This window comes from Dipodomys merriami, unplaced genomic scaffold, assembly GCF_024711535.1.
Source record: "Dipodomys merriami isolate MVZ:Mamm:240054 unplaced genomic scaffold, mDipMer1.0.p SCAF_342, whole genome shotgun sequence".
Lineage (NCBI taxonomy): Eukaryota > Metazoa > Chordata > Mammalia > Rodentia > Heteromyidae > Dipodomys > Dipodomys merriami.
Window position 1 is genome coordinate 487,542 of NW_027204960.1, and position 24,069 is coordinate 511,610.

The 24,069-nt window shown below is 52.6% G+C and overlaps 1 protein-coding gene across 7 annotated transcripts in view; it reads left to right on the plus strand.

Moving 5' to 3' along the window:
- Positions 1-24,069, plus strand: part of LOC138803598 (kelch-like protein 3) — a 95,017-nt gene that overhangs the window by 62,998 nt on the left and 7,950 nt on the right. For all 7 annotated transcript variants that reach the window (XM_069987661.1, XM_069987659.1, XM_069987664.1 and 4 more), the window contains 6 exons: positions 1,549-1,665; positions 5,256-5,405; positions 17,955-18,072; positions 18,357-18,554; positions 20,752-20,853; positions 21,574-21,702. In XM_069987661.1, coding sequence (XP_069843762.1) covers positions 1,549-1,665; positions 5,256-5,405; positions 17,955-18,072; positions 18,357-18,554; positions 20,752-20,853; positions 21,574-21,702 — 814 coding nt within the window. The remainder of the gene's footprint in view (positions 1-1,548; positions 1,666-5,255; positions 5,406-17,954; positions 18,073-18,356; positions 18,555-20,751; positions 20,854-21,573; positions 21,703-24,069) is intronic.

Below are 24,069 nucleotides of genomic sequence, written 5' to 3' on the forward strand. Positions count from 1 at the left end.
GCTGTAGCTCAAGTGGTAGAGAGTTAGCCCTGAGCAAAGAGAGGCCCAGGACAGGCAAACAAACAAACAAAACCACAAGACAAGATACCCCTAAGGTTTATGTGTGTATGTTGGGAAGATACCTTGTTTTGTTTTTAAGAGCTGTCACAATGTAGAGGGGTTGTTTTAATAGTAAGGTTGTTCCTTCCTTCTCCTCTTAACACAGTGCTGTTGGGAATATATACAACACTTGCACACTTGTGTCTGGACACACACTTGCACACTTGTCTGAGCATTTCCACAGCCTAGCACGCTAGCAGTACGCATGCATTCACTTTTTACTTTTTAGCAAAGTTTTGTTTTTAAGTAAGTTAGGATAAAGAAAGAAATGGGAAGAAGGGGGCAAACATTTCCTGTCCTCCCCTCCTCACAGGAAGCGGGAGTAAAGACTCTGAACCTTTCACTCTCGATTGATAGACCTTTACAGATCTTTCCCTCTCCTCTTCAGAAGCGGTGTTGACCAATGAACTCTCCACTCAAGTTGCTGCCCTCCCCACAGCCTCACCCTTGCTCACTTCCGTCTTTGTCTGTGCTGTGGGGGCAAAGTTTGAATGTGGACTAATCCTTGAGCAAAGCAAACATCCAAAGCCATGAATCCTCTTTTTGGATCCTAGCGCTCTGGTTTTTTGTTTGTTTGTTTTTATGTGCCTTGAACTCAGGGCCTGGGCGCTGTCTCTGAGTTTTTTTTTGTTTGTTTGTTTGTTTTTTTCAAAGCTAGCACTCTATCATTTGAGCTACATCTCCACTTGTGGCTTTTTGGTGGTTCATTGGAGATAGACTCTCACAGACTTCTGCCAGGTCTGGTTTCAGATCTCTGCTTCCTGAGTAGCCTGGATTACAGGTGTGAGCTACCAGTGCCGACTCCCAAGCCCTCTAGCTTAAATTTGTATAGAAATGAAATCTTTTAAGTCCACAGAGGAGTAGTTCTCCCTCCTCCCCCCCCCCCATTTGTCATTCAGTGTCACATTCCTCAGGATGTCAGCTGTAAGCAGGGAACTTGCTTCCTGCTTCCTTCCACAACAGCTGTTCACAGGATACAAATGAGGGGAAGATGACATGTCCTCAGGGTTTCCGGCCCCCTTGAGCACCCCCCTCCCCCCCTCCCCCGTACATGAGGGTCACTGTTACAGCTCTGCATCTCTACCCCTAAATACCCGTCACAACTGATTTTAAAAAAATATTAGACGTGATTCTACATTTGGGATGTATCAGGTGGGCCATTGTATTCGTGCACACGTATGCAATCTCTCCCGGGCCTGCCTTTCTGTTTCGGATTTATTTTTATTTTATTTTTGCCAGTCCTGGGGCTTGAACTCAGGGCCTGAGCAGTTGTCCCTGAGCTTCTTTTGCTCAAGGCCAGCGCTCTACCACTTGAGCCACAGTGCCACTTCCAGCTTTTTCTGTATACGTGGTACTGAGGAATCAGACCCAGGGCCTCAGGCACGCTAGGCGAGCGCTCCACCAGGGAGCCACCTTCCCAGCCCTTCCCTTGGTGTCTCTTCTCTACAGGTGTTCGAAGCCGTCATTTCTTGGATCAACTACGAGAAGGAGACCCGCCTGGAACACATGGCCAAGCTCATGGAACATGTCCGACTCCCCCTCTTACCTAGGGATTACCTCGTTCAGGTAAGCGCCGGCCCGTTTCCCTAGACCTCAAGGGATAGCGGGGCGGGCCTGGGGCCTGGGCCAGGGGTACGTTCACAGCACCGATCCCAGGGTGGACACCTCGGTCTCCAACTCTGCTCAGCTGCTCAGGGCTTTGAGTTATTCCACCTCCCCAAGCGTCATCTTCTACAGACAGCAGTTATGTAGGTCCCAGCAGGGACTAAGGGAAGTGTCCGTGTGCACAGCCAGGTGTTAGACAGGGAGCCCCGCAGAGCAAGTTTTCTCGTAGAGAAGCAAAGCACAAGGGGTCGTTTCTACTCGGGTGTTGGGGGCTCATGCTAGGATCCTAGCTACTCTGGAAGCTGAGGTTCGAGGACTGAGATTTGAAATCAGCCCAGAAAAGTCTGTGGAATCTTTATCCCTAATTAACCGTCCTCCCCATCCCCCCTAAAAAAGCCAGAAGCATGGTATGGCTCAAGTGGTAGAATGTCAGCTAAAAGACAGTGCCCAGGCCCTGTGCATAGATACACTCACAGACAGACATATATATATATATAAGCACTGTATATGTTACATAACATATATACACATACATGTAGGTGTATCTCTGTATAAATACACACACATGTGTGTTGCATGTATGCATGGTTTTACCTCTTCCAAGGTAGAAGGAGAACTGTGGGGCATGTCTTCTCGTGTGGTCCCCTGCGAGGGGACACTTGCTTCCCCTTTTTACAGCCTCAGGCCTCAGGCCGTGAAGCTGAGGGTTGATCTGGACTCCTTGGGCCACAGGCAGGAGGATCAGGGTTCAAATCCACAGCAGTCTGGCCCTGGAGCACACAGTTCTGTGAGCCACAACGGGGGCTGCTTTCTGTCCTGTTTGTCCATCACAGAACTGTCCCCCTGGGGTTCTGCGGGGAAGGGAGGGTACGACTTGGGGGCCAGCTCTGGCTCTTCCCTGCCGTGCCTACCCATTGAGGACCCCCCTTTTTCTCATTTGGCCACAGTACTTTCTACCCTGTAGAAACTACAGAAAGAGACAATCCACACAAAGTCTTACCAGTAGTGTTTTGTGACTTCTGGCGACACCGCGTACCTAAAGTGTTCTGCCTGACGCCATTGGCCACATGGACCCCAAGGGATCAGCAATGAGTTCTCCATCTCCTTTGCAAGTGCCCCTCCACCCCAGACTAGCCACGGGGGGCGCACTGCCACCACCTGGTGGCCACATAGCCTTTCAGGTGAGAGGTCCTTAAAAAGGAGGGACTGGGCCTGACCCCCAGGCCCCCAGGGTCACCCCTTAAACCTTCCCCTGCCCCGTGGGACGCTAAGGCGGCTGGGGGGTGGGGTGGGCCTCTGGCCTCCACCACCAGTTCACTGCCCACAGCGTCCATAGCCCAGACTCACCAAATTCATTAGGAAACCATGTGATGGGAAAAAAAAGGGGGTTGGATCTGACCGGGAAGGAAGTCGGGAAGTGAAGAACGATTGTGTCCCTCCCCCTCATTGAAAGTATTAACAAGAAAAGTCAGGCCTCACCTCCAGGAGAGGATGTTTTATTCCTACTCATGTGACCTTGAAACTCCAAGCGAGTCCAACTGGCTGATGGAGGAGCAGGGGTGAGGAGAGCTGGGGAAAGCCCAGCATGACACTGCCTGGCTTTATCTCCCATGTAACCCCCTCCCCTGCTTCCTCCTCTCCCCCCCCCCCCAACCTGGCTCTCAGTTGTTTTTTTTTTTTTTTTGTCAGTCGTGGGGCTTGAACTCTGGGCCTGGGCGCTGTCCCTCAGCTCTTCAGCTCAAGGAGAGCGCTCTACCACTTGAGCACAGCAGCACCACTTCCAGTTGTCTGAGTGGTACATTGGAGATAAGAGTCTCGTGGACTTTTCTGTGCAGCCTGGCTTTGAACTGTGATCCTCAGATCTCAGCCTCCTGAGTAACTAGGATTATCGGCGTGAGCCTGGCTGGTTTTTTTTTTTTTTTTTTAATAACCTTATATTAGTTACACAGGAGAAAGTTTCATCATTATGTCTCCATACATGTTAGAAGCAGCTCCCTAAGTGTTGCTCTTTCCTGGATAGAGCTTCTCACTCCCATTTTCTCTAACCCTAAACATTTATGATTTATTTCAATCTGGTTTCACTTCCTAGTGGAGAAAGTTTAAGAAAAAGACACACACATACACACATACCTTTTTACACACACACACGCACGCACGCACGCGCGCACACACACACACACACACACACACGCCCGTGCGCGCTCACACACACACACCTTTTTAGGAAACAGGCCAGCCCCAGCCTCTGGGGAAGGAAGTGCCCGGAGGTGACAGATATCTTGTCTTGCCTAACTCCAGTGCCTGGCCAGCAAGTGACGCCATGGCCACAGTGTCATTCCCCGTGACAGTTGAGGGCCCCAGGGGAGGCTTCCCCAGGGTCAGCGGGAGGGCCGGTGTCATTGAGATGGAGGCCTTCCCGCTCCGTGACTGCTCTGAGCTCCTCCGCTCAGGAACCTGGTCTTGCTCATCAGTTTCCTCCTGGGGCCCAGCTAAGAGGCAGTCCATCCCGGTCGCTGTCCCGTGGAACGAACCTTTCCCTACACCATGTAGCTTCCGAAGACCCGTCTCATGACCCTCTGGCCTGCACCGAAGAGGCAGGTTTGAGAATCAGAGCTTGAACGCCCTCCCCTTTAGCCTGGCTTGCAAGATACTTAGGCTGGCATCTGTTGAAGTCCTGCCCAAGTCCTGAGCCCTGGAGTATGAGGTGGAGAGCCCACGTCCTAGCTTAGATGAGGCCTAAGGTAGCACCAACAGGTGGGACTTGGCACAGGACATTCTTCTTGCATGGCAGCTTTTCTCTTTGAGACGTGGACTATAAGAAAACGGAAGCCAAGCTCCAGTGGCTCACGCCTGTCATCCTGGCTAGCTCAGGAGGCCGAGATCTGAGGATTGTGGTTCGAAGCCAGCCTGGGCAGGAAAGTCTGTGAGACTCTTATTAACCAGCAAAACACCAGAGGTAGAGCTGTGGCTCAGATGGTAGAGGGCCAGCCAGTGGAAAAAGCTAAGAGGTAGTACATACACACCCAGCTAGCTAGCTAGCTAGATATAAATCAATCCTCTTCTTAGCCCCTTATTTCACTCAAAGGCTGACCATTGTATGCCACCTTCTTCCTTCTCTCCCTCCCTTACCTCCGCACTGATCTCTGTCTGTCTGTCTGTCCTACACATTGTAACGCAGCCAGAGCAGAGGAAACATGGGAAGAGGCTTTTCAGGACAACTTGCCCAACTTTTGTTCTCCATGAACTCATTGAAGCCCCAGATACCAACACCGCCAAGTGAGGTGGTTACACGTCTCTGGCGTGCATGGTTTACAAATGGGGAAACTGAGGAACCCAGGCATTAAGTGGCAGAGCCAGTATTTGAGTGGGTCAGCACTCAATGCCTTCGCCCCCCTGGGCTGTGGAAATCCAGGGCTGACCGGGTCGTCCCTGGGCCGACCTGGCTCTCTGGGTCTGGGGTGAGGCCCTGTGGGGATGGATGACCGAACAGACAGTGCAGGCGTGGGAAAGGGGCCTAGCCCCGCTCCGTGGTCACCCGTGGCTGTCTGCAGACGGTGGAAGAAGAAGCATTGATAAAGAACAACAGCACCTGTAAGGACTTCCTCATCGAGGCCATGAAATACCACCTGCTCCCCCTGGACCAGAGGCTGCTGATTAAGAACCCCAGGACCAAGCCCCGGACTCCCGTCAGCCTGCCCAAGGTAAGTCCCAGCCCGCGCTCGCCAGGGGGCGGGGCTGCGTCCCGGCTCTTCCACTTCTACCGCCAAGTCTCTCCCCTGACCCTGCGCTCTGCGCTGCCCGGGCCCCCACGCCTTGTCGCATTTATGACTTAAGGGATGGGGTCCGCTCATCCGTCTCGAATCTGACCGTGTCCTCTCTCCGCTGGGCTTTTCTTGCCTAAGAGTTTCATCCAGAGCGACCTCCAGCAGGTTCGAGAATGGCCTGGAAGTCTTCCTCCTCACCCTCCTCTCTCTGCTCTCGGTTTCTGTTGGAAACAGAGACATGGCCTATGTCTGTCTTGACTGAGTGATGACCACCACAGCCCTGGTTCTAGGCTATTCTTTGAGGTGGAAAAGTCACAGACTGGGAGGGGAGGGCCCTGGGTGGGGGGAAGGGGGAAGCAGAGCAAGGGAGGGGGGAAGCAGCAGGGGAGGGAGTGGAGAGTCTCAGCCTGGTGCTCACTGCTTGGTATCCAGGAGGCCCCTCCCCTGCCTGGCCCTATCTGCAGAATGAGGGACGTGATTCTCCAGGGTCCTTAAAGCTCTTTGTCGCCTGGCATCGGGTCGTCTGTCTAGGAGTCTAACACACGGTGTCTGAGGAAAGGCAGGGGAAGGAGGAGCCAGCGTGCTCACCAACCACGCCGAAGGCAGCACTAGGACATTATTTAGACCCTTGCTGTGGTCTCCTCTTCCTCCTCCCTATCCTTCTCGCCCTCCTTCCCCCCTCCTCTCCCTCCCTAGCTGGCTTCCCTCCTTCTCCCTCCTTCTTTCAAGAAGGTGTCACAAGATATAGAGAAACACATAGTTGCCCAAGACCAGCAGTTCTCTGAACTTGGCTTTCTTTAACTCTACAAATAAGTGCTCATTGTATGTTATTAAGAAAGACATTGCAACTTAGAAATTAAAAACCACCTGAAATCTCTCTACCATAGCGACAGACTGTTTTGAGGCTATCGGGCTTTGAACTCAGGGCCTCATTCTTCCTCTAGGCAGGTACTCTGCCACTTGAAACATGCCTTCGGTCTATCACTGCTTTAATGTTCTTGATATGGGTGAGTTCAGGGCTACAGTTGTATTGGACACATGAAATTTTGACATATGTCTGCATTATGTCTTCTAGTAATAGGCCTTTGAGTCATTTCCATATTTTTGTAGCATCACATTTTTGTGTTAAATATTTTTCATACGATAACATCTTGTAGTTTGCATTTCCTGAACCTCGAATGAGAATAATCTTGGCTTTATGTGATTATTGGCATCGGTAGGGGGGTTCTCTGTGTTCTTTTCTCATTTTTCTGTTTAATTGTGTGTTTTATCTGTCACTGTAGATCTTCTCTATGTTAAAGAGATTAGGCCTCTATGTGTGTGTTTCAAGTATTTTATCTTAGTCTGTTGCTTAACTTGTATTTTGTCTCATCTGTGTTTTGTATTTTCATTTTCTCGGTGGTATCTTTGGAAGAGTAGAAGATTTTTCTGTGTTTTAAAGATTATTTTAATGAACAAGATTAACATTTTATGTATTTACCATGTGTGGTGTGATTGGAAACATGGACACACTGTGGAATGGTAGATTGAGCTGACTAACAGGTAGCGCATACTTGCTTGTGGTGAGAACATTTACAAATGTACTCTTTCAATGGCTTCCAACAATACGATACATGTTCTTACCTATGGTAGGCACCATGCGCGATGCAATGGAGCTGCTGACCTCTATTCCTTCTTTTTGTGTGTGTGTGTGTGTGTGTGGGTCCAGTAGTGGGGCCTGAACTCTGGGCCTGGGCGCTGTCCCTCAGCTCTTCAGCTGAAGGCGAGCGTTCTACCACTTGAGCCACAGCACCACTTCCGGCTTTTTTCTTTTTTGCTTATGTGGTGCTGAGGAATCGAACCCAGAACCTCATGCATGCAAGGCAAGCGCTCTACCACTGAGCCACCTTCCCAGCCCCTGTTCCTTCTTTCTCACTGAAATTGCACATGCTTGGGTCAACGTCTCCTGGCTCTCTTCCTTCCCTTTAGCCCCTGGCAACTGCAATTCTATTCTGCTTCTATGAGTTCAGTTGTTTCAGGCTCTGCTCATGTGTAAGATCATGCAGGCATTATCTTTTTCTTTTTCTTTTTCTTTTTTGTCAGTCATGGGTCTTGAACTCTGGGCCTGGGCGCTGTTCCTCAGCTCTTCAGCTCAAGGCGAGCGCTCTATCACTTGAGCCACAGCGCCACTTCCCATTTTCTGTTGGTTCATTGGAGATAAGTCTCGTGGCCTTTCCTGCCTGGGCTGGCTTTGAACTGCGATCCTCAGATCTCAGCCTCCTGAGTAGCTAGGATGACGGGTGTGAGACACTGGTGCCTGGCCTTGCAGGCATTATCTTTCTATCTGTGGCTTATTTCCCTTAGCCAAGTATTCCCTAAGATCCAATCCTGTGACAGATGACAAGATTTCCTATTTTTAGAGGCCTGAGTAATATTCTACTGTGTGTGCATACTTCATTGTCTTTCTCTCCCTCTTCGTTGCTGATAGACACATGGTTGCATATCTCAGCTCTTGGGGATTGTGACAGAGAATGTGGGTGAACAGGTGTCTCTCTGACATATGGATTTCCAGTTCTTTCTTTAGATGTCCACCCAGTCATGGGACTATTGGATGATAAGTTTTTTTTTTTTTTTAATTTTGCATATTTTTCTTAAAAGAAACTTAGAACAGAAGTTTAAAAATATTTCAGTTCTGTTATGGTTTAAGTTCTATCTAATAAAAATAAAAAATCAAAAATCTGTGGGGTTTCTGTAATCCTAGCTACTCAGGAGGCTGAGAGCCAAAGATCAAGATTTGAAGAGCCAGCCAGGGTAGGAACCTCCGTGAGACTCTTATTCCCAATTGACCACCAAAGAGCTAGAAATGGAGCTATGCCTTGAGTGGTTTAGTACCAGCCTTGAATGAAAAAGCTCAGGGACAGTGCCTAGACCCTGAGTTCAAGCCCCACTAGCACCCACATAAACTAAAATTCAAACAGTTTTTCCTCTACTTTTTTCTAGAAGTTTTAGGTTTTACACTTAGGACTACCAGTCCATTTTGTGAATTAAAAAAAAATGTTTTCTGAATTACTAGATTGCATTTATTTTGCATATGAGTGTGTAATTGCTACATATAATTTGCAAGATACTTTTTTCTCTAATTATCTTGTTAATCTAATTATCTAACCTAATTATCTAATCTAATTATCTTGTTACTTCTGTTGTCAACAGTTGGTTGCATGTTGGTCTATTTCTAGATTCTATCCCGGTCCATTTATCTGTGTGTCTGTCCTTACACCCACACCCCGTTGTGCTCAGTAACTTTATAGCAAGCCTAGAGGCAGTGTGAGTTCTCAGTTTTGTTCTTCAGAGTTTTGCTGTTCTGTAGTCTTTCGTTAGTCAGCTTGTTTATTTGTGCAAATAAGGGGTGGATGTTTTGATCGGGGTGTGTGTTTGATGGCTAGCTAGATTCATCAAGGAGGAATTGAGATCTGAATCTTCCCATCCACGGAGCCAGGATTTCCATTTGGTTCTGCCTTTAGTTTCAGTGATGTTTTACAGTTGCTCAGTATGGGTTTCGCTTGTCTGTGGTCATATTCTTTCCATAGTTTTTGATGCCGTTGGAACTGCCTTCTTTTTAAATACTAATCTTTAATAGTGTCTTGCCCATTGGCACACACGTGGTTGATGAGAAATGCTGATGGAGGAGAAGGGAAGGGGAGGCTGGCCGTGGCGTTGCGGACGGCTGAGCCGTAGGGGGCGTGGTTTCTGGAGCATGCTCAGGAGCCTCCGTGGAGACTTGGGGTGTTGTCTAGAGCTCTCGTCTGGGGAGCTGCAGCTTGCAGGACAGCAGGCATTCCTCACCCGTGTCTTTGCCACTCAGCTCAGGTGCTGGCCCCCGTTGGGCAATAGGAATGATTTCTCATGATACACATAGCTAGTACTGGGGCTTGAACGCAGGGACTTGTGCAGTCCTTTGACTTTTTCACTCAGAGCTGGTGTTCTACTATGTGAACCGCATCTCTCCCCCCCCCCCCTTTTTTTTGTTTTTGATGGTTCATTGGAGATAAGACTCTCACGGACTTTTCTGCCTGCTTAGTACCGGTTCAAGGCGTGAGTCACCAATACCTGACTGAGAGCTGTCTATTTCCAAAGAAGAAGTAACACGGTGGCATTTCAGTGCCGACCACCCAGCCCTTGCGCAGACACGTGTGCGCACTCTCATCTACACAGCGAGGACCGAGGTCCCCTTTGGGCCTCTGTAATGTAGGTTGGCCCTAGAACATTCCCTTCCATGCACACCACCCTTCAACCCTGAAGGAACCCAGCTGTTAGCCCTGTGGGATGTGAAGGACCCTAAGGCACTTAGGTCGCACAAACACACACCTCCCCAACCCAGTGACCAGCTGTGAACGGTCGCTTAGGCACGCACACAGGCGTGCATTCACTTATTCACTCCACCCAACCCTGCTTTGGTTGGGAAGTCAGCATGAAGACTGGCATGTGAACCCAGCCCTTATCAGGGGTCTCCCAGACTATGGGGAGGGGAGACAGACAGGAAAGGACACTTAGAACACAACCTGCAAGTCCGGTGTGCGTACAGCTGTGAACTTTAGGGGCACTTTAGGAGAAGGAAGGGTAGAGAGGACTTTCTGCAGGTCCCAAGGCCTGAGCTGTCTCTCGGGCAAACGTGAACATATGGTGACTGGTGGCCACCCCCTCATGGCCAGCCTGAGCACAGCATCCTTTGTATCTTATGGGTGGGAGGGGGAGGGAGGGTTAGGGTTATTGCCCTCTGTGCCCAAAGCATTCACCCCGTTACAGTGGTCTTGTTTAAATGCTAATTGGTGAGCAGCCTCTTTGTTTACCTCTTGCACTGAGCTCTAAATATACATTATCTTGTCTCCTTAATGAGTCTGGAGGAAGAGGAGACTGAGTGAGATACGTGGGCTTGCTTTGGTGTTTTATAGCTTCATGGGCAGTATAGCAACTTAAATCCCATTCTGTATTTCTGGAAGCCAGACTTTTTTTTTTTCTGTTTCTAAGATTTTATTTTATTTTATTTTTTGTCAATCATGGGGCTTGACCTCTGGGCCTGGGCGCTGTCCCTCAGCTCTTCAGCTCAAGGCTAGATAGAGCTCTACCACTTGAGCCACAGCACCAGTTCTGGATTTCTGAGTAGTTCATTGGAGAACAGAGTCTCATGGACTTTCCTGTCCGGGCTGGCTTTGAACTGTGACCCTCAGACCTCAGCCTCCTGAGTGGCTAGGATGACGGGCGTGAGCCATGGGCGCACTGCTATAAGCCATCTTGCCACCGCTTGTCACTGTGACGTTCTCCAATTACTGAGCACTTTCCCATGAGCTCGACGCTGGGATGAGTGGTTTACATTTACTCCCAGCAGGATGTTCTTAATTTTTAGTCATCCTCATCTCGCAGATAGGAAATTGGATCTTTGGTTGTGCCACCTACCCATGAGGGAGCTAGGTATCTATCTTGGCACTTCAGATTAGTCCGGCAAACCTTGACTGTGTCACATTTCCAGTGGGACAGGCCCCCCCAGCCAGAGCGGCCTCACTGGGCCATCCTGGCTCTGGGTCTGTCACAGTGAGCTGCTATTCACAGGTGCATCTGTCTAAGGCTGGGCCAGCATCTGAGTTCTCTCAGGTGATGGAGGACAGACCCCACTTTCTTCCTCATTGCTTGCTGGCTGCCCCCCACAGCAAGGGTTCTCCAGGGTCTGAAAATGAGCAGACATACCAAAGCCAGAAGCTTCTGCCATTTTTTTTTTTTTAATGTCCAATACTGGGGCTTGAACTCAGGGCTTGAGCCCTGACCATGAACTTTTTGCTCAAAGCTGGCACTCTACCACTCAGACCGCACCTCCGCTTTCAGCTTTTTTTGCTGGCTAATCAGAAATCAGAGTCTCATGGACCTTCCTGCCCAGGCTGGCTTCAAACTGTGATCCTGTCAGCTCAGCCTGCTAGCATGACAGGCGTGAGCCATTGGTGCCCGGCTTCCACTATTTTTTTTTTTTTTTTAATAACTTCTTGTCCTAAGGTCTTATCCCTTTTTTTTTTTGGCAAGACAGAAATCACCAAGGCCAAGCCACACTCCAGAGATGAGGAAGGAGGTTCTGTGTCTGAGCGTAGGAAGACTGAAGAACTTTGTGACCCAGCTTCAAGGCACAACTGGTAGATGGCAGAGCTCTGATTTAAGCTCAGAATGATTGGCACCAGGCCAGAGCTATGCCTCTTCACTGTATTGCTCTTCAGACTCCACAAAAAGCCTTTTAGGTGGTTGCTGGGTAGGTAGAGGACACAGGTCTCCTGCCCTCTGGAGATTTGTGAGACTCTGTTAGAAAGGGAAGATAGGGTGTGTCAACGAGCAGATCAGTGAAGGAAGAGGCCACGGTGGGGCTGGTTGAAGGAGGAGCCCGGGAGTTCCCGGGGAATGCCAGCCTGGGCTTTCATGAATTCAGTCCGGATTGGCTTCCGGACAGAACAGATGTGCAGGAACGAAGGGGCGGCGCAGAAACCCCCGCTCCTCTCCCAGTTCTCAAACAGAGAAGGTCCCACAGCCAGGTCCCTTCCCCAGAAGGAACGGGGTTCTGCCTTGAGTTCCCCCCCCCCCGCCCCCCAGCGGCAGACATGCGGATCACGGTGACACACCCCAGCCGGGACGGCTGATGCATCATCTTGGCCCCCACACCACGCACGCGTCTGCCACCCAGCGCTTTCCCGGAAGCTGGGTTGCCATGGGCAACCAGAGGCCGTCTCTCAGCCACCCCAGCCCTCCTACGTGGCCTTCTCCCATCCACACCCCCGGCAGGGCTGGAAGAGGGGGCAACTGGCTCCCTCCCAGCGTGCTCAGCTCCCTGGCAGACACCCTTGGGTGTCCATCCTCAGCCCTGGGATTAGCAGGTACCCGCTGGGTGGTCAGTCTCCTATCCGTGGCTTTGTACGGATGGATCCCTCTCGTATTGGTCTACAGTCTGCTGTATTGCAGGCAGTGGTGGCGACATTTTGGGTGTGACCCGTGGGTCGCACGGCTGACTTGAGTTGGGACCTGAGCCCACGAGTGTCTGACCTGAGCGCCCCCTCCCTCCTCCCCCTCCCCCCGCCCCCCACTTGTCCATTTTCTCCCCGAGCCGTCACTGCTCACACTCCGGCTCTCAGCCCCCTTCCCCACCTGCCGTGTCTGCGTCGCGCACGCGTCCACTACCTGTCAGGAACCTGCGTGGACGAGCCTCCCGTCTCCGCCTGGACGCCCTCCCGCCGACGAATTTTTGGTGTTAGCCCTACGGCCCCACGTACCAGGGTAAGAGAGACTCATTTCCTGCCCTGGCCCGAGGGACCGACTGGCTGGGCCTGCCTTCTGCCCAGCTCACCCAACTGGCGGTGGAAGAGCGAGTCTGGACACACTCTGAGTGGAGATCGCAGTGACTCCTATGGCCCGAGGTCAGGGTTAGAGTCTCCGCCCCCTGCACCGAGAGCTGGAGAGCTTGGCTCCACCCCCTCTGCCTGGTGAATTTGATCTCTGGGACCTGCTGATACAGCGTAGGTGTCATTTCAGGAAGGGCCAGCAAGAGGGACATGCGTTAAAAATGCATTTTAAAAACATGCTGTGCTGGACCTGTGTTTTCCAAAAACTCCCATAGTCTCTCCACGGTCTCACTAATGTCTCCAGAGTCAGCAGCCCGTTGGCCTTCCAGAGAGAAGTGTATTCCTTGGGTGATGTCTAACACCAATGCTGGGGCATGGAGTCCGGCCGGCTATGAGGATTGTAGCTGGTCCTGGGGTCAGAGCCGGACATGGCAAGCACGTCGCATGTGGTATCACGTCAGCCCTCAAATCATCAGTCTTTTATTTTGGGCGGCCGGTGTGGGGGCTTGAACTCTGGGCCTGGGTGCTGTCCCTGAGCCGCTCTTACTCAAGGCTAACATTCTATCCTTGGAGCCACAGCGCCACTTCCAGCTTTTTCTGTGATTCATTGGAGATCAGAGTCTCACGGACTTTACTACCCCTGCTGGCTTCTAACCACGATCCTCAGATCTCAGCCTCCTGAGTAGCGAGGATGAGAGGCGTGAGCCACTGGCGCTCAGCTTTGATCAGTCTATTGTGATTCCCGTATGACCAGTCTTTCTTGCCCATAATCCTTGACAGGTCAATTTTTAAAAAAATGATCATTCCTGGGAAGGTGGCCTGCATTACGGGGTGCCCCAGGATGAGACAGGAGGATGACTTGAACCCAGGAGGCTGGGTTGACATAGTGAGACCTGACCCCTTAAAAATGAAAAGACGGTAGCAGCCATTCAGTGAGCTGTTTTGATTCCATACTTTCCATTAAAGTCATCACAAATCGTTAGTAATTGGAAACTACCTGTGCGTGAGGGTTTCCAGAAACAAGACGGACAGGTGCAAGAGGAGAAGGCTTCAGATCTTTCCTTGCTCGAACGCCCTGCAGTCCCCAGCAGCTGAAGTTTGCACTTGCAGGAATGGAACAATACACGGGGAACTTGCCCATGCAGTAAGAGCTGGTAGCTATGGAAGCTACCCCTTTATAGTAGTGAAGATAACGGAATTGATCTCTCCCTCTTTCTTTCTTTCTTTCTTTTTTGCTTAAACTCTGCACAGCCACAGTGGATGCCCTGCCCTCCTCCCCCCACATGGCTGCTTGTCAGATTTTCCATAGAGAAGAATGGTACTTAGCCGGGCTCATAACCCTAGGCCATTCAGGAGGCTGAGATCTGAGGATCTTGGTTTAAATCTGGAATGAGCAAGTAAGTCCATGAGATACGGATCGCCATTTGACAGCCAAAAAGTCAGAAGTGGAGGTGTGGTTCAAGAGGTAGAGCACCAACCTGGAGTGAAAAAACTAAGGGTCAGCACTAAGACCCTAAGTTCAAGCCCTAGTACCAACACACACACACACAAATTTGTTTGGAAAACTTGTCCTGTATCGTGTTTGTCCAGATTGGTTCGGAAAACCTGTATTGTGTTTGTCCTTATACTCACTCTTTATTTGGATGTAAACACATGTCCATCTCTATAATACTGTTTCCATATGACTGTGATTCTCAGCGATCACTGTTGAGTTTTTCTCCAAGTGAACATATATGGAAAGAATTTCTAGAGGCTTTTACCCACCCCTGGCCTCCTTCCCTGTCTCCTTGATAGGAAGTGCCTTGTGACTGTGTAAGTCAGGAGCAAATCTTCCTTTCCCAGTGGTTGAGTCAGAAGATGGACAGAGAAGAATTCTTCTTTTCTCTTTCTACGTTATTTGGTCCTTCTCTTTTATGCTACATGTTTCCTCCAGTGTGCCCCACAATTGCAGTCTGGTGTTCCAGTATGACTTAAGCAAAGAAAGCTTTGCATCTTTTCTCCCCCACCACCCCCTACACCCCAACTTTTACCTCCTTGAATGTGCTGATCAGTTTTTATTTCACTTGAGCTTTGGGATCCTCTGTTTTTACTTGGTAACATCAAGGACCCTAGGGCTACTCCAGAGACTGGGGCGGATTCGCTTTCTACAAGGGGGCGGGCAGACAAGTCACCAATGTCACTTCACTGTGGGGAGTTCACAAGGGCAGATGGCCTCGCGGGGGAGGGAGGGAGGGACACACAACTCAGACGCAAAGTCAGAGGAGGTAGCTCAGAGGGGAAGACATGTAGACTGAGACCTGAAGTTATGTTCAAGGGAAGGGATCAGAAAGAGAGAGAGAGAGAGAGAGAGAGTGTGTGTGTGTGTGTGTGTGTGCACGCGCACGCGCGTGCTTGTAGGGGGCGGGGCGGGACAGGAAAGGAAATGGCACACACCAGGGTTCTGGTTGCTTGAAATCACCCTGCAAAGAAACCTCAAGTCTGGTTTGATTTCCTTCCCCGCTCTAGAAGTCCAATTTCAAAGAGAAACACTTGCAAAATCTCGCAGACTTTAAACGTTTCCAGCCCACAGCTAGGGGCAGTGCTGGTAGAGAGGACCGACGCGCAGGAATACGGGGTGAGCCCTTCCGCGGGGCCGGGCCCTTTGGGTTAGGCAGGGTTGGCCTACCCAAGCAAAGCATTCCTGCTGGGGAATAATCCAGAACCCTCCGGAAGGAGGCTGCGTTTGATGGGGCGCAGCGGGTGGTGTGAGCTGAGCCAGGCAGGACGTGTATTTGTGGCAGCAGCGTGGGCGTGGGGCCTGCCCTGGGCCTGATCATTCGGGAGCACGTGAGACGCCAGAGCCAGCTTCTGAGTTCTGAATTGCTTTGCGACCCACATTTGGCCGTGGACTCCGTGGGCTCACAGATGAGCCGTTCCCTGCCCTCCCCCCGCCCCCCTCCCGGCAGCGAGCAAGTAGGGAATCCGAGGACAGGCAGGCAGGGTAGGATTTTAAGCAGGGGTCGGGTAATGTCCGCTGAGGGTCTTGTTCTTGGGATTTGACACGCGTGCAGGTGGTCATTCCTGCATCCAACATGCATACTTCTCAGCGGCAAAAGTTACAAATGCCACGTCAGCAGGAAAGGCCATCAGGCCTGTCCTTCTAGCTACTCAGGAGGCTGAGATCTGAGGATCACGTCTTGAAGCCAGCCGGGCCAGGAAAGTCCTTGAGACTCTTATCTCCAGTGAACCACCAGAAAACCAGAAGTGGTGCTGTGGTTCAAAGTGGTAGAGCACCAGCCTTCAAGCCCTGAGTTCAAGCCCTACAGTGATCACAACCCCCCCCCCCCAAAACACAAAAACAATTAAAAGTGATTTTCCAAGTATAAATCCAGAACTTACTGGGGAATGTGTTAAAAATGCAAATCTGCAGCTCCCTCTCCACCAGCTGTATCAGGAACCAGGATGAGCCCAGCAGTCTGGTTTTACAGCCTGGGGGAGATTGACATGCACGCTGAGCCTCAGTTAGACAGACTACAGGTAACGGTCAGTCAGCCCTGGGCCAGTGTCAACCTCTTTTTTCTGTTTCTAACTGCCCCTGAGGGACGGTTCTGTGTCTGGGTGGACATGAGAACTTACACCCGTTTTGTTAAAATATCAACCCTGTAGTTAGCTTCGACCATTGTACATTTGTTAATAGCATATGACGAAGCCCACAATGACAGAGAACCACAGTTAAATTCTGTAGTTCCATTAATACCACCAGAGCAGTAGCTCCCTACTCCCCCCACTTTTTTTTTTTTGACAATTCCCTGCAGTAAGGAGATGTCACCCAAAACATACGTCCAAATGTGTATCACCAGCACGAACAGTTCACGAGATCACACCCCAACAACGCTCTTTTCCTGGGCCGTCCTACTGCAAGGGTCTCATTCATAACCCGTTAGGTTGTTTTTCCAAGACACTCGTGTAATGGGACCCGCGTTCTGACACGTATACACAGTGGGATAGTTTTGCATGGATCTTGGATGACCTGTCTCTGGGGGAGGTGGGCAGGGAAGCTGCTGTCCTCCATCATGAGGACTTGGCTGTCAGGGACTGCTCTGGTATCTATAGCTGGGTGACCCAGGATATCTCCATGTGTTCCCTGAGCTCCTGAGCCTTCATCCGCCCAAGCGGATACTTCTGTCTGCCTCCTAGTGGTGCCATTGCTGGTGCCGGGCAGTGGTAGCTGTCATCTGACTGGGGTGGAGGGGAGGGATGGTACTGTTACCCTATTTTGCAGAACACCATCTGTTTTTGGTTTTGTTTTTTGGGTCCGGTCATGGGGCTTGAACTCTGGGCCTGGGCGCTGTCCCTCAGCTCTTCAACTCAAGGCAAGAGCTCTACCACTTGAGCCACAGCGCCACTTCTGGTTTTCTGGTGGTTCATTAGAGATAAGAGTCTCACGAACTTTCCTGCCACCAGCTGAATTCCAACCTCAATCCTCAGATCTCAGCCTCTTGAGTTGCTAGGATAACAGGGCGTGAGCCACCAGTGCCAGCGAGGAATAGTTTTGAAAAATAAATTTCTCTTATAAATGCATCTAAATTCTGTATACTCTTTTCCAAAGTGTAAGTCCATTTGTTTGTTTTGGTGCCAGTCTGGGAGCTTGAACTCAGGGCCTGGTCGCTGTCTCTGAGCTTTTCTGCTCAAGATTAGTGCTTTACCACAGCGCCACTTTTGGCTTTGGTTGGTGACTAATTGGAGATAAGAATTTCACGGGCTTTTCTGCCTGGTTTGTTTTCAAACCTCGATCCTCAGATCTTAGCCTCCTGAGTAGATAGGATGACAGGTGAGAGCCACCAGTGCCTGGCTTTACGTTTACTTTGATACGAAACATAGCCCCCCAAATCCTCGTGGGCACTGAGACGATGATGCCGTAAGTGGCTTGGTGTCCCCCCACCATCACGCTGGGTGGGGCTTCCGGGAATGCCCGGGGAGACGCTGGCTTTTTCTGGAATATTCGTGCCTACTGGGGACTAGGGGTGACATCTCCATCTAGGGAGCTCTGCGAACTGGAAACTCAGAAACCCGAGGCAGTGAGCGCGTGGTCGAGCCAGGGCCGGCTCGCCCACGAACCCCAGAGCCGAGGAAATCCAGCTAAGATGCTCTCGTCTCCCTGGAGGTCATGATCGTGGTTGGCGGCCAGGCGCCCAAAGCGATCCGCAGCGTGGAGTGCTACGACTTCGAGGAGGACCGGTGGGATCAGATCGCCGAACTCCCATCCAGGAGATGCCGAGCAGGTAGGCCCCCTACCCCCATACCCCAGGCCCCACACCGGCTGGTCACTGCTGCCTGCCCCTGGCTGGTCCCCCCTCCATGCTGGGGGTCAGTCCCTGCTCCTTCTTACCTGAGAAGTTTCCACATTAGCAAACCCCCCCCCTTCCACTCACACACGTGGTTGGGAGTTCAAACCCATCCAGGTAAATAGCGTGCAGAGATCCATCATGACTTCCCGGTGTGTAAAGTTTCACACTGGCCCCTGTCACGTGTCTGTCGCTCACGTGCTTGGCTGGCTGCTCCCCAGGTGTGGTGTTCATGGCCGGCCACGTGTACGCCGTGGGGGGGTTCAATGGCTCGCTGAGGGTGCGGACGGTGGACGTGTACGATGGCGGGAAGGACCAGTGGACGTCCATCGCCAGCATGCAGGAGCGCCGCAGCACGCTGGGGGCCGCTGTGCTCAATGACCTGCTCTACGCCGTCGGGGGCTTCGACGGCAGCACGGGTAGGTCTGGGCCACGGCCGCCACATGGGGGGGGGTGGGCGCGGGTCACCGTCCACCCAGGAGCGGACCAGTCCATCCCCCTCACGGTGCGGGAGGTTCCAGTGGGCGACTGACTGACTTGCCCCGTTGCGTTGGGCATCATGGCGGGAGTGTGTGACAGAGCAAACACGGCTGGCCTCAGGGCTGGGAAGCCAATTATATATCACACGATGATCATTTGGGATCCTCTACCCCTTTCGGTGGCTCCTTCAGAGACTCGAGGCCCTTCCGCAGCTCTCCGTCCCCTAAAACTCCACCATTTTCCAGTTGCTCCTTCATGAGCCTATACCACAAACCTGGGCCTGTGCGGACAGCCGGGATCCAAACTCTACTGCCATCCTCCTTCTTAACCCAGCTTGTGGGGTTAGTTCGGGCCATCTTAGCAACAGAATAGCAACCAACGCATCTCCCCCCCACCCCCTCCCGTTTCCCATGTCCCCACTGTGTCTAGAAACCTGTTCCTTGGGAGATAAGACTTAGAACAAGAACTCCCTTGGCTGGAGGAAGCCTTGATCTCTGGTCCAAACCCCACTGCACAAAATGAGAAACTGAGGCTCAGCGGTTGAAGGAGGCCCAGATCAGACCCTACTGCTAGGGCTGGTCTCTCTCTGTTTCACTACATAGTTGTCTCTGAAGACAGAAACTCTACTACCCTAACGTCCTCGTCTTTGGCTTCAGGGGAGATGAAGAATCAGTGTTTATCACTCGTCTGGATTCCGTTTCTTTCTTCCCGGCCTTCTCTCACCCTCGCTCCTGAGGCTTAGGGTCTGTGGCTCCCCAGAGGCTGTGTGTGTCACACAGAACCTGGGGACGAGAGGGCAGAAGGGCGATAGTGTGTCGTGTAGCACCAGGAGAATCTCTGACTTAAGGGATGGCTTTGAACAGGAGGATATTGCTTTCTTTACCCGTGCAGTCGGGAAGTTGTTGGCTGCAACCAGAGCACCTCAGCCAGGGCATTTACAGTTCCCTAGGGCCCTCCCTCAGCGTCACAACAGAGCCACTGTAACTCCAGCCAACACATTTTTGCCCCAGGCAATACACAGCAGGAAGAGGTAATGCCGCAGGGCCGGTTCCAGAAACTGGCATTTCCACCCAGGTGTCCTTGGCTCAGGCTCCTCCCCCACCCCCTCGAGGGAGGGGCATCTTGGAAGGCCAGTGTTTGGCCTTGTGGCTTCTCAGCTAAGGGGAGAAAGGGGAAAGGGAAGTGGAAAAGGCGTTTACGTGGAATTGGGGTGTGTGTGTTTAGCTATTTGCATTTGCACCCTGCCCCCTCGAAGCTCACCTGTGCCAGTCACCCTGCCCTCTCGAAGCCCACCTGTGCCAGTCACTCTGCCCTCTCGAAGCTCACCTGTGCCAGTCACCCTGCCCTCTCGAAGCCCACCTGTGCCAGTCACTCTGCCCTCTCGAAGCCCACCTGTGCCAGTCACCCTGCCCTCTCGAAGCCCACCTGTGCCAGTCACTCTGCCCTCTCGAAGCTCACCTGTGCCAGTCACCCTGTCCCCTCAAAGCTCACCTGTGCCAGTCATCCTGCCCTCCCGAAGCTCACCTGTGCCAGTCACCCTGTCCCCTCGAAGCTCACCTGTGCCAGTTATCCTGCCCTCTCGAAGCTCACCTGTGCCAGTCATCCTGCCCTCTCGAAGCTCACCTGTGCCAGTCACTCTGCCCCCTCGAAGTTCACCTGTGCCAGTCACCCTGCCCTCTCGAAGCTCACCTGTGCCAGTCATCCTGCCCTCTCGAAGCTCACCTGTGCCAGTCACCCTGTCCCCTCGAAGCTTACCTGTGCCAGTCACCCTGTCCCCTCGAAGCTCACCTGTGCCAGTTATCCTGCCCTCTCGAAGCTCACCTGTGCCAGTCACCCTGCCCCCTCGAAGCTCACCTGTGCCAGTCACCCTGCCCTCTCGAAGCTCACCTGTGCCAGTCACCCTGCCCTCTCGAAGCTCACCTGTGCCAGTCACTCTGCCCTCTCGAAGCTCACCTGTGCCAGTCATGTCTTCAAGCCTTCTCCCCCCCCTCACTCCCCCAGTCCCCATAGATAGACAGAGCAGGTGTGTCGAGCCAGCGGTGCCCAGAGAACCGCCTCCTCCCTGTCTCCCCCCCCCCCCCCCCCGCAGCGGGGAGGCCCGCACCATGGGAATCTCACCGAGTTCTTGTCACCCAGGCCTGGCGTCCGTGGAAGCCTACAGCTACAAGACCAACGAGTGGTTCTTCGTGGCCCCGATGAACACGCGGCGGAGCAGCGTGGGCGTGGGCGTTGTGGAGGGTAAGGAGGTGGCCGGGGGTGGCGGCTGGTCCTGCCCCACGTCCTCTGCCTGCCCTGGCGCTGAGCCTTCAGCTACGTGGTCGAGTTCACTCGTGAGAAAGGCCACGTCTGCAGGGACGCGAGACTTGGGTCAGGAGACCGATTCCCAGAGGGGCTCATGGATGCGCCAGGGGAGGATGCTAGTACCCAGCTCAGGCCAGGCTTCAGCCCGGGTCTTCTGACTCCTCGTACAGTGCCCTTCTGTAGCTCCACTCCTCAGATCATTGGTGGTTCAGAGAGGTAGCATTGCACAGACGTGTGGAAGTTCAGTGGGATGTCCAGTGCTGACCCCTTGACCTTCCCCACTGCGGGGGGCATCCAGAATGTCCATTGCGTTAAAGTGTGTGCACAGCTGGGTACCAGTGGCTCACACCTGTCATCCCAGCTACTCAGGAGGCTGAGATCTGAAGATCACAGTTCAAAGCCAGTAAAAGCCTGTGAGACTCTTATCTCCAAGGAACCACCAGAAAACCAGAAGTGGCACTGTGGCTCAAGTGTTAGAGCGCTCGGCTTGAGCTGAAGAGCTGAGGGACAGCACCCAGGCCCAGAGTTCAAGCCCCATGACCAACAGAAAAAGGAAAAGAAAGGCTCAGGGTGGCTTCTGAAGAGCTCCTGGCCCCAGCTGAGGTCAGGTGCCCCAGTAGGTTGCAGACATGGCCTCAGCTGCTCACTGTGTTCCAGGGAAGCTGTACGCCGTCGGGGGTTACGACGGGGCCTCACGCCAGTGCCTCAGCACCGTGGAGCAGTACAACCCGGCCACCAACGAATGGACCTACGTGGCCGACATGAGCACCCGCCGCAGTGGGGCAGGTACGTGGGGCGCAGGTGGCAGCCACGCCGCCACTCAGACCCCTACCCCTCCTTTCCTGGGACTCTGCAAGATGCCATTAGTGTTTCTCACCCCTAGTGTTTCTGGGGACTACAGCGTGGTGTGTGTGTGTGTGTGTGTGTGTGTGTGTGTGTGTGTGTGTGTGTGTGTGTGTGTGTGTGTGTGTGTGTGTGTGTGTGTGTGTGTGTGTGTGTGTGTGTGTGTGTGTGTGTGTGTGTGTGTGTGTGTGTGTGTGTCTTGTGGGTGGGTGGTGTTCCACCACTTAAACCACAGTCCCACTACCAGCTTTTTGGTGGTTCATTGGAGATGAGAGTCTCACGGATTTTCCTTCCCCGGGCTGGCATCCCAGCCTCCAGATGAGCTGGGGGTTGAAGTCATGAGCCACGGGTACCCAGCAGGCCCATCTGTACCTCTTTGACAGTGAAGGATTGCCACACGGCCGGGTGGCAGACCATGTCCTGATGCACCCTCCCCACGTCTCGGTCTGGCTAGTTTTCCCGTAGCTCTAAAGGCTGAAATAGTCTTACCAGGGTCATGTTCCGGCTACAGATTTGGTCATGGTTACAGCGTGTGGTTCTAGGAATGGCTGCAGGTCATAGCGTTAGTAGCTGGAAGGGTTAGGGTTTTCTCTCTCGGATTGGTTCTTTGCACTCTATAAACGGTCTGAGTCCCATTCCCACAGACTGAGACTCCATCTCCATTCCCGCTCCCCCCCCCCCCCCCCCCGTCCCCTTCCCCTGCCCTGCCCAGGCTCAAGGCCTCTGCTTACTCAGACCCCTCCCATGGGCCTCTGAGATGAGGGGGAGACAAAGCAGGGGAGGAGGGGACCCTGACGGGGCTCCTGAACAATTCCAGCAGGATCGGGGCACCGCCGAGAGCCAGTTCGACCTGCCCACGCCACCGGCCACCGCTGCTTTGTCTCTGCTGGCCGCCGGGCATCCCCTTCTGACCTCTGGCCTGGGCTGGGTCCCCTGTCTGTGTCAGGGCTGCCAGGCTGGGTCCCCAGGAGAGGCAAAGTTCCTCCAGAGCCTGCTGATTTCTAGCCATTGTTGGTGTGACATCGCCATCTGCTGTTTCTTCAGGAGAACTGCAGCAGCCTCTGGTTTACAGGCCTCATGGCCAGGATGCAGCCTCTTCACTAAGGGCTGGTTGTCTAAGGGGCCTACCAGGCCATCCCACCTCCCTCCCCCTACAAGAGGGGAAACTGAGGCCCAGAGCGGGGAAGCAGAGCCGTCCTCCTTTGTGGGGGGCGGCCCTCGTCTCCTTGGCTTGCCCGGAAGGATCCGGGACTGGTCCGTGAGGCCACTCAGGCACCAGCTCAGGTGGACCCACCTGTGAGCCGTCCCCACCAAGGGAGAGAAGAGGAGAGGAAAAAAACATAGGCCCCTGGTGTGACACCGGGAAGGTCTCCGTGGTGGTGATCTTGGCTCCCTAGTCTCAACTTCTCATTCTTACTGGGTGAATAGAAGGCTGAGTAAATACAATGTTGTGGGGAAATGATGCACTATAAATAGTAGGCTCCCTCCCCCCAAAAAAAAGGGAAAACAAGGGTAATGTTGCCACGCAGAAATAACCACTGGTGCTTTATGTGTCATCCCTCTCCCAAATATGTGCGCGTACATGTTCTCTTTATTTATGTGGTGGTGCTGAGCTTAGGGTCTTATGTGTTTGCTAGGCACAGGCTCTACCACCCAGCCCTTCCATCCTTTCCTGTGCTGGTTATTATTATTATTTTTTTTTCCCCTGCCCTGGCATGTGCTTGGACTACCATCTTCCTCTTTTAAGCTGCCCTTCACCCCTGCATAGTTGGAGCTCCAGATGTATCCCACCACGCCCGACATCTTCGGTTGTGATTGAATCTGGCCGACTTTCCTGCCTGAGCTGACCTCGAACTTCGAGTCTCTCATTCTCAGCCTCCAAAGAGTGGCTAAGATTACAGCTGTGGAGGGCACTGGCGCCTGGCCTGTATGATAATTAATACAGGATACTACCAGAAATGAGATCGCATTTGCTTTGTGTTATGACATCTCCAGGCTGCCAGTCTTTTTTTTTTTGTCAGTCATGGGGCTTGAACTCTGGGCCTGGGCGCTGTCCCTCAGCTCTTCAGCTCAAGGCGAGCGCTTTACCACTTGAGCCACAGTGCCCCTTCCGGTTTTCTGCTGCTTTATTGGAGATAGGAGTCTCACGGTCTCTCCTGCCTGGGCTGGCTTTGAACCGCGATCCTCAGATCTCAGTCTCCTGAGTAGCTGGGATGCCAGGCGTGAGCCACCAGCACCTGGCAAGGCTGCCAGTCTTGACATGCAGGCAGCATGTCAGACATGAGCACTGACTCTTGGGTCACCTTGCGG